General features: G+C 37.5%; 1 protein-coding gene across 2 annotated transcripts in view; it reads right to left on the minus strand.

The window, feature by feature from the left end:
• LOC119502507 (anoctamin-1-like) overlaps positions 1-269 on the minus strand; it is an 80,948-nt gene extending 80,679 nt beyond the window's left edge. Inside the window, exon 1 of one of the 2 annotated variants that reach the window (XM_037793550.1) lies at positions 84-269. In XM_037793550.1, the coding sequence (XP_037649478.1) occupies positions 84-128 (45 nt within the window). In that variant the 5' untranslated portion in view covers positions 129-269. Of the gene's footprint in view, positions 1-74 lie in introns of both variants that reach the window. The other variant, XM_037793559.1, reaches the window with a different exon arrangement.
• Positions 270-11,101: the final 10,832 nt, after the last annotated feature.

Genomic DNA, 11,101 nt, shown 5'->3' on the forward strand with positions numbered 1-11,101 from the left:
GGTCAGCCTAAAATGAAACAAATATTAACAAGGATAATAATACTACAACTTAATATTATTTAATACTGAGTCACCTTACTCACCACCATGGGGCATGGGGAATTGTTCAGAGGAAGGAGTTGAACCATGTTCCAGGGTAAGGGAAGTGTCACACGGTAAAAGCTAAAACCAAAGATCTCACTAAAAACATGATTTAAAAGACAAATTATAGTTTGAAACAGCAGTTTCACAAACCTGCAGCAACACCAACACTACAACAGCATGCCAACAGGCCCCAGGTGCCTCATATAACCTGGTCTGATTAGTGGGTTGGTGGAGGAGGAGTCAGGTAGAGGGGCTGCGTTAAAACACTGCAGACATTATTAGGGGAACCAAACAAATGCACCTTAACCACATTTGCACTGGAAATGTTATTTTTTTTTCTAGATAAGGCAGAGCTTATTTGTCTAGCTTTATTGAGTATCTGAGGAGTCCGACCTGCTCTGCGTCATCTTTACTATCAACAAACTGTACAGGCAACACAGAGGAGGAAATATGAACCAGCGCAAATGGGCCACAACCTCTGCTGATGTGTTTGTGTTATGTGGCCTCACTGGTTACTGGAGTCTGATTAAGTTATCTAATATCATTCCTGTTTTGTGACAGTTTTGCTCAGCAAAGGTCACCGTGTGATGCGAGCAGAGCAGTGTTCACTGAAGCTCAGACCAACGTGGTGTTTTTATACCTGATTCAAAGGGACAATGGCAGCATAAACAATGGCACATATCAAATTTTCTGGAGCTAAAGCCAAGGCTACAGGTGTGCCTGTACAATATAATGCTATTAAATACAAGACCTTCTACTACTGTATGTTACCGTTCTGCTGTTATGTTCACCTGTATATATCGCTGTAGACTTGATTAGAGATGAAACAAGGTTGATTATTTGATTATTTGATCACCAAAAAAACAACCATTTTGATAACTATTCATTTAAGCAAAAACAACAAAGATTTTCTGGTTCCAGCTTCTCAGTTGTGAGGATGTACTGATTTTCTTATGTGAAAGTAAACTGAATATTTTAGGGGTTTTAGACTGTTGGTCGAACAAAACAAGCAATATGAAAACACCATGTTGAAAATGTGATTTTACATTGTTTTCTGATATTTTATAGACAGATAATAATAGATTTTTAGAGAGGTAAATTGCCAGATTGATCAATAATGAAAATAATTAATGTTGTGTGATTTTATTTTATTTTATTTTATCCATTTATTTATTATTATTATAATTATTATTATTATAATTATAATTATTATTATTACTATTATTATTATTTTGAATTTTTAAATCATTGTATATGTTTATATATATATTTGAAATTCTTATTTAGTTTCTTTTTTTTAATTACTATTACTATATTTGCCTTGTTTTTGAATACTTTGTTTTAAAAATATTAATATATTATGAATTTGAAAAACCATCAATTGATGGAAAAAAAAAAATTATAGTGCTGCATGTAGTAGTGATTTGCATCTGTTCATCTGCAGCCTTCTGAGTTCAAATGAGTGTGTAAATCAGTGTGAAGCAGATGTGCGTGAACACGCTCAGCATAAACACATAAATAAACATGTATCGGGCTCGCTCTCTCAGAGGTTCCTGTAAGGTTCAAGGATGACATTTGCACCGGGGGATTACATGAATATGCATGTTCCCACTGCAGGCCGGCAGAGTCTCAGCAGCTTCGGTGTTGTTAATGCTGTTTGAGAACCAAACTGCCTCCTGACATCTTCAGTTCAACAATATCACTCTCCTATGTGTGCACTGTGGACCCTCCTCCCACTGGTTTCATAACAATCTTTGACTATGAATGAAACCCAGAAATCTGTGACCTAAATGGAAGATGCATATTAAAGAATGCTAAAAGAATCTGATGGCAGAGCTGATGAAAGTTATGATAACTTCATATAAAGTTATAACATGAAAATGTAATGATCCCTTTCATTGTGCTGCTACTGGCTGCTGATGGAGAAGGGTTTCCGAGTAAAACCAGATCATCTGAGGTTTATGTGTGTGTGTGTGTGTGTGTGTGTGTGTGTGTGAGTGTGTGTGTGTGTGTGTGATGACACACAGATGACACACGCTGAGAGGCAGCGTGAGGGTGGGAGAGAGAGGGGACCCCTAACCCCGCTTCTGATGATCTATAACTACTATTTCCTGTTGTGACTCCCAAAAGCAAACTGTCTTAAAGCTGCAATATTGCAACAACAAACTAACTCAATAACTAAGTCTGAGATCCTGTACGTTCATGCCCTAAATCCCCTGTTTGCATCAAACTGGATTTTCCAGTGATGTTGCAACGTTGTGTGGGAACATATATCACTTCTACAGGTGTGGTGTAAGAGTTGAGCCATGCATGTGAGGTAAGGAGAGATCATTCCAGGGCACACTGATCTCTATCATTGTTGTTTTCTTGTTGTCTTTTCTAACATGTGTTTACCAAGAGTGCTTCTACCTGATGAATGTAAAGTCCAGTATTCTCTCTCTTTCAGCTCTGATTTTGGTCTCCACCACCTCCCGAGGCGGCTCTCTACATTTGCTCACATTTGCAGTGTTGTTGAACATTAATAATACCACATATATACCTTTAAACAGAGCCTGATGTTATTCAAATTACATTTGAACTCAACTTGACAGCATTTGTAGCCTACATTTCAAATAATTGAGCTTTCAGGAAATGAACGGTAACAAGACATAGTCCTAACTAGAAGTGCACTCGGAGAGCGCAGACCTCCGCCGAGGCAAGTTTCATGTACGTCATGTTTTTGTTTATGTTGAGATGAGCGGTACATAAAACTCACCTAAAGCGTCGTTGTCACTCTATGCAACAGTCACTAAGTGTGCCTTGGTTGAAGTAAACTGTAATGTTAAAGTGTTTGATGAGGAAAGCTGGCAGAAGGAAAGAGCTGGGTGACGCGTCATCAGTTACACTGCCCACGTCTTAAAGCCTGTGGTGTTAATGCACAGGCTGAGCGGAGTTATTAAAAAAAATTCTCGAAGCTGGATCATGATCCAGATCGCCACCAAAATCTAATAGATTGTTCATTGTGCCAAACCCCACCCCTCCAAACAATTTAATTCAAATCCACTGCGGACTTTAGGAGTAATCCTCCAAACAGACAACAAACCAACAAACCAACGCCGGTGAAAACATAACCTCCTTCCTAGGCCTTCGGCCTTGGCAGAGGTAATAAATCCAGACATTTAAACATACCAGTCTAAAGCTGACTTTCAGTTAGTGCTTCAACTTGGAATTATCTGCCATTACATTTTTTTAACATGTCTCCACAGCATTTTAAAAGATCCCTGAAATCACTTCCTTTAACCAACCAGTATTTTCCATATAGACCGCCTATATAAACTGGGTCCAACCAATATTTTCCTTGCCATACACGTTTTAAGGACTAATATGATTATCGCTTGATTTTCTTTTTCATTATTTGTGCTTCGTTTCTCTCTATTTTCCTTTTACCTTTCTTGACTTATGGGATGTTTTGCATTCTTGTCAAGTACTAAATTATGTCTCTGGTTTTTATTATGTTTTACAATGTCTAAAATTATGGATAGATACATACTAATCATGTATATTACATTACTGTAATTAATTCATGTAATATGCTGCTTTGAGAATGTCACTCTTCAAACCCCAATTCTCCTTCATATCCCCTTGCAAATTATATATCGTATCATTGCAATTTTTTTTATATGTGTAAATAAAGAAAGAAACAAACAAACAAAATTATATAACTTATTGTGTCTCAATCATATCAGAATTTCTATCGGCCCAATGGACACAATATGCTTGTGTTATTGGCCCAAATTGTCCCCAACTTTATATTGATACAGCATCATTTTATAATTTACAGCAAATTATTTCACGGACAGAGTGCCACAGATCCTACTTTGAGAATGACTGGCTTAGCTTATAACAATGCATTATATTTTATAAACATATCATATATTTTGTATGTAAAATCTAAATTTATAAAGTAATGTTGTAATTCCATAAATATATTGTCAATACTTTCAGATAAATATAGTGGAGTAAAACGTGCAATGTTTTTTATTGAATTTCTGAATTAGCGTAAAGTGGCATGAAATGGAAATACTCAAGTAAAGTAAAAGTACCTCAAAGTTATACTTTGTACGCTACTAAATGACATGTTCTTAGTTACACCTCAACACTGATGCCTGCTTAGACTGAAATCAGCTTTTTTCACCAGATAGAAGATATGAAAATTACAGTGAGGGAGAGACAAACTCTGCCGTAGAGCCATGTCCATCTCGCTCCTCTGTTAGATAGAAATGATTTTCATAAACAAGCGGAAGAGGAAGAAAAGCTCTTTCCATGTCTGTACTGCATACTTCTGTTCCAGCCGTGCAAAACACACATGAACACACGGCTCCAGTCTTCCTTGTTTTTGACATTGATAACAAGCTGCAGTGACTGTACAGTTTCCCCTTTGGCTTTCTGTGCATTGTGTAGACTTATCGCAAATACTGAAAGAGGAAAGAAAAAAATGAAGATGGAGTAGTTCTTCTGCATTTTTCTGATCAATCTCAGTTCCTGTAACCTGATTTAATCATATTGTTGCATGAAGGTCAGTCATAGAAACGTGTGTGTAATAGTGTGCCTCTGTATGTAAGTGAAGTCATATTTGTTACATATCACTCCTTCTTATCTTATTTAATGTCTTATTTTTACTACATATTTGTGTCTTTATCTCTAACTGAACTATGAACATCCAGTGACAGATGACTGCTAACACTAATATTAGTCCTGGTTGCCATATTTAGCATCAGTGTGAACAGGACCGAGGTCAAGCAGCCCTCCTCACACCAGTGTCCCCAGCAAAAATAACTCCATTAACTGTTTCCCATGCACCATCCTCTCCGCTTCCTGTTGTCCCCCCCACACGCCTCCAAACACACACTCTCTAGCGCGCACACACACACACACACACACATGTATACACACACACACACACTTCCTGTCATGACAAGGCTGAAATTAAAACAGGCTGTTAGTTCGGACCCCTCCGCAGCCGACAGTGAGATTAGGGGCATTTTCTCACAGTCTTAATAGACAGACAGCGGCGGTCTGGAGTGATGGGACACAACTCGGCAACTTTGTGAGTGTGTTTGTGTTTATTTCCAGGCTGTTCTCATACAGCTATGTATGTAGCTATATACCTACGAAAAGTAACGCACTGTAATTCATATATATCCCACGAATCAAATTTGGATGTGATCCACGTGATCGTGAACCAGAAAGTATAAAAAGCGACAAACACCGCGTAAGGAGGAGGTCAGGGTACTGGAGGAGATCTTTTCCTAAACCTAACTAAGTAGTTTTGTTACTTATAACCAAGTTGTTTTCTGTGAAGACGGAAGTTTATTTTGAAAAGGCAGGACGCATGAAAAATGAGGACTAACTTTTCATAAGATATCATATGAACCGTTGTATGAGAATATGTCGTTTTTTTTACATACAAGCTGATAGGGATCAAGATAGAATTGCTTTAAAGTAGAGCTGTCAAAGATAGTGCAATAATAACATGTCAACGCAAATTTGTTTGAACACCTCTAATTTCTGTAATGTATTAACTTAACTTGCGATTTTTAGGTCGTAGAGAAAGGAATCCATTGGTACCAACCATGTCATACTAGCTTGTCATCAAGGAGGCTAAATAACGCTCCAAATTTACACTAAATTTTGGCGAGGAAAAACTGTCATGGCTATTTTCAAAGGGGTCCCTTGACCTCTGACCTCAAGATATGTAAAAAAAATGGGTTCCATGGGTACCCACGAGTCTCCCCTTTACAGATATGCCCACTTTATGATAATCACATACAGTTTGGGGTAAGGCATGTTATGATTTGAGCATATTTTTTTGCTAAATGCAGTACCTGTGAAGGTTTCTGGATAATACTTGTCATTGTTTTGTGTTGATTTCCAATAACAAATACATACATACATTTGTATAAAGCAGCATATTTGTCCACTCCCATGTTGATAAGAGTATCAAATACTTGACAAATCCCCCTTTAAGGTACAGTTGAACAGATAAAAAATGTGCGATTAATCGTGATGGACAATCATGCGATTAATCGCAATTATTAATATTTGAATCGATTGACAGCCCTGCTTTAAAGCCAACTCTTGCAGCAGCTTCTGCTTCCCTAAAGTTAAAGCTAAAAATAAAAACTAATCCAGGCAGACTTCATTATAATGAAGTGTCTGTTTGTTTTATCACACGTGCACCTTTTAAATCACGCCCTGAAGATAAAGTTACTCTAAGCAAATAAAACAAATACTTGTGTGTCTGTGTGTCTGTGTGTGTGTGTGGGTGGGTGTGTAAAGGCGGTGCCATCAATCATCAGTCAGGGTTCACAGGAGATCTTGTCAGCAGTGGTAGCATGTTAAGACCTGACAGTGGTACGACAATGGGGGAAAAATGGTGCCCTATTAACAACTGTTAACAACAGGCTTCTATAGCTGACATTATGTTGAAATTTCCTTTTCAGTCTCGAGGCGGTGTACAAACACAATGCATTCACTGAGTTAACATTTTCCTTTCATTCATAATATAGGAATTAGCCTAAAAGTTTAAAACTACAGTCATCAATATGTTTATATTAAAGCTAGGCTTGGTAATCTTTAGAAACCAGCAATACGCTAGATTTAAAAAAATGATCCAACCTAAAAACCCAACCCAGTAGTATATAATAATAGTTTCTGTTTCATCACCACTAAGCAGGTGAACGGGTCACAGAGTGAGGTTAGAAAGAATGTAATTTCGCTTCACACATGACTTTAACAGCTTCAGATGTAGTAGAGGATAACAAGTACTGTTAAAACAGATGGAAAACATTAAGACAGACAACATTCGTACTGTGGAAATTTTCAGTTAGGATTGCAGCTCAACACCTGCTTCATCAGAGTGGGATCGTCTTTCTGGATCCTTCTCAAAGGTTTCAAGTTACAGAGTTTTGTCGTTGCCAGGCTGTTTAAGTGCTCTCTTGTTTGAGTTTGGTTTAACAACATAAAGCTGACTGACCTCATCCCACCTAAGAGAACAGAAAGTTATCTCAGAAGTAAGGTTAAAAAACATGTACTACATTTGACCTGTAATGATATTTTATTGAATGTACTTGTACTTAGAGTGAGGGAGTTTACTTAACAATCCAGTACATGTATGTAAAAAATTACTAGAGACCATCTTACGATCCGGTGCCCTTGCTCGGATCACACCCATCCTCGGACTCAGCCTTAGTTTTGATCTCAGCTACACACCTGTAAAGTTGTTGTCATGCGACAAAACAGAAATATAAACACCTGGCAAAGAACTCAAAACCGCTGAGTATGGCTGTTAATTATGTTAATTTTTACGAGCCACGCCAGCAACGTTGGTATTATTTTAACCATGTGAGTCATCAGGGAAAAATGTGGTCCTGGAGGAGACACCTATTGTATAGCGGGAACTTACCACAAAACACAAAAGAATATTTTGAGTACTTTGCCAGGTGTTTATATGTCTGTCAATATGTTGTCATGACACTTTACAGGTGTGTGGTTGAGGTCAAAACGAAGGTTGAGTTCGAAGATGGGCGTGGTCAGAGCAAGGGGGGCGTCACGGCTGGTGTGATCCCATCGTAAGACGGTTTACTTTAAGTAAGTACAATGACCCAGTGAGGACTAACTCTGCCCCCATTATTCAGAGCTCATCGGGACAGAACCTCTCCACTTTTTATTGGCAACCTTTAAGGCACAATTGGTGGTTAAAGGAACAGTTCATCATTTTGGAAAATACACTTAGTTGCTTTCTATACGAGAGATGAGGACATTGATATCAACTACGGCTGTCAAAATGAATGCGATAATAACACAAATTCGTTTTAACGCCACTAATTTCTTCAACGCATTAACCCAACTTGCAATTTTTAGGTTGTAGCAGACTCAGTTTTAAAGCTAGAGTGAAGATACTGGTATCATATGAAACTAGAAAACCCAAGGAATCCATTGGTATTAACTATGTCATAATACTCGCGAATGAGGTTAAATAACGCTGCAAACTTACACTAAATTTTGGCGAGGAAAAACTAGCATGGCCATTTCCAAAGGGGTCGCTTGACCTCTGACCTCCAGATATGTGAATGTAAATGGGTTCTATGGGTACCCACGAGTCTCCCCTTTACAGACATGCCCACTTTATGATAATCACATGCAGTTTGGGGCAAGTCATAGTCAAGTCAATCTGAATCTCAAGGACCCCCAGATCCCTCGCTTTGGTTTTTAAAATCCTAGCAATTTTCGAGATCTCAAGGTTGCCAAGTATGACGACAACACATTTTAAGCAAATTAATGTTGCCCTTTTAGAATCACTGTGAAATGATATTGTCAATGACCGAAAGGTTTTGAAATGGGCACTTGTTTGTTGGCATACTAAAGTCTTATACATGACTGGTGTTACACCTATAGGTACCTGCAGCCATTATTTACATATACATGTAGGAGTCATTGTGACTCTGGCAGCTTGTTTTGGTATCAGTGTGTCAGTGGAAAACTACCTGCCTGTCAGGACCACACACTTCTTCATTCAGTCCATTCACTGGGACGTGGCTGAACAGAAACCTGACAGGCAGGTTTTAGTTGTGTGGTGCAGGTGGAGGTGTTGGTGATGGGTGTGGTGACAGGGATCATCAAAACACCACATTACACTGCTCCACCTATTACTCACCCACTGGCTATTCAATTCCTCAAAACAAAGTCTGCTGGGTACAGAGGGTTATATACGTGGTTCATCGTCGCCACCATGTGGTGGATTGTAAAATAGATGTTAAATATAAACCCACTAAATCTGGTTTGTTTTACTCTGGTGTTAATGAACTGTAGTAATCAGAAAAAAATCACAGTTATATGGGAAAAGCAGCTCGGTTGAATTATATATACCCAAGTGTTGTTATTGTGGCCTGTGCATTTTCTAAGGTAGGTAATTGTCTTCACCTCAGATCAACAAGTCTTTCTAGTTAGATCAGCTGAACCAACATGGTATTATATTATATTTTGTGTTGGGGCAGGAAGGAGGATGTTGTTGTGGTTTAGGGGGGGTGGGAATACTCCATAAATAAATAAATATCAGTCCAACAGAAAAACACTACGATTTAAAGGGGAACACCAGCTACATATAGAATTATTATACTGTATAATAAAGTATATACAAATATTAGGGCTGTCAAAGTTAACGCGGTAATAACGTGTTACCACAAATTCGTTTTAACGCCACTAATTTCTTTAACACATTAAAGCAACTTGCAATTTTTAGGTTGTAGCGGATTCAGTTTTAAAGCAAGAGTGAAGATACTGGTGTAACATGAATCTAGAAAACCTAATGAATCCATTGGTACCAACCATGTCATACTAAATAACTAAATAATGCTCCAAAGTTATGATAAATTTTGGCGAGGAAAAATCATGCCCACTTTATGATAATCTCATGCAGTTTGGGGCAAGTCATAGTCAAGTCAGCACACTGACACACTGACAGCTGTTGTTGCCTGTTGGGCTGCAGTTTGCCATGTTATGATTTGAGCATATTTTCTATGCTAAATGCAGTACCTGTGAGGGTTTCTGGACAATATTTGTCATTGTTTTGTGTTGGTAATTGATTTCTAATAATAAATATATACATACATTTGCATAAAGCAGCATATTTGTCCACTCCCATGTTGATAAGAGGATCAAATACTTGAATATATACAGCTTATCCATTTGAAATACTGCTATTTTAATTTTAAAATGTAAATTATGCTTTCACTTGTGTGATTTTCCTTTTCTATATATACATTTTTAATGAGCATTGTGGAAGGGTACCTGAGACCCAAGGTTTTCATGACCAACAACCGCTCGCTGCAATTGTTCTGCATATGACAAATAAACAAACTTGAAACTTGAAGCAGCTTCATCCAGCACTGCAGAGCAGCTGCAGCTAGTGACTGTATACTGTCAGAGCTTTCTGAAAGGAAGAATGAGCAATAAATAAATCATGTAAAGTCTCTGTGGGATCTGCAGAGAGTTTCCTTGTCAAAGTATTATACCTGGGCTGGACCAACACACCGACTGTTCCTATGGATCAGTAAGGGTGACAGAACACACAGTCTTCAGGGGCTCTGTACGAGGTAAAGCTGCAGTAATCAATATCATTATATTAATAATGCATCAAATGTGTAATGTGAAAGGTGTCAGTCATAGTGATGAACCCATAGAGAATCATCACTGACTCTCCAGCCATCTACTTTCCTGTCTAGCTGGTGAACAAAGATTGATCTCCTCTTCTTGATTTCCCTCAGGAGCTGCTGGAGAGCACAACAGAGCTGAAAGGAGAGCAAGTATCGGACCTATAGTCATCAACCATGACTCCAAATCAAGGCTAATGTTTCTCCATTGGTTCCTTATAGGCCCCATGCATGTTTGCTCATGCATGTTATTCATAGGGTCAAGGTGGATAAACAAGGAGGGCCTGCTGAAGCAATCATCCTCATGTCCCTCATGGGCCCTTTTACATGAATTGACAATGTGCCTACTGGGTTGAAGAATGTATGGTGAGAGTGAACCAGACAAGCACAAGAGACATAAAATGTCTCTGTCGGCGTGCCTCCACAAATTAATGCACAGAGCATGGGTGTGTGCAGACCGGTGGTGGATGGTGAAAAGCTTGAATCTCAACACCATATATATTTTTTAATTTTTTTATATGTATATTTTATTTATTTTAAATTTAATTTTTTTAGTGTTTTCTTTTTTTATTGAATTTCTTTTTTTTTAATTATTTTAATTTTTTAATTTTTCTTTATTTTCAAACTTTTTTTTCTTTATTTTTTTTCTTTATATATTGTTTTCTTCTTTTCTTTTCAAAATTTAAAAAAACAATTTTTTAATAAGATACATATAAATTTTAAATTTTTTAAATTTTAAAAAAAAAATGTTTTTTTTTATTTCAAAAAAATGTTTTTTTAAATATATTTTTACTTTTTAAATTAAATTTCTTTGAATTATTTTTTCT

This window comes from Sebastes umbrosus, chromosome 2 (genome assembly GCF_015220745.1).
Source record: "Sebastes umbrosus isolate fSebUmb1 chromosome 2, fSebUmb1.pri, whole genome shotgun sequence".
Taxonomy (NCBI): Eukaryota; Metazoa; Chordata; class Actinopteri; order Perciformes; family Sebastidae; genus Sebastes; species Sebastes umbrosus.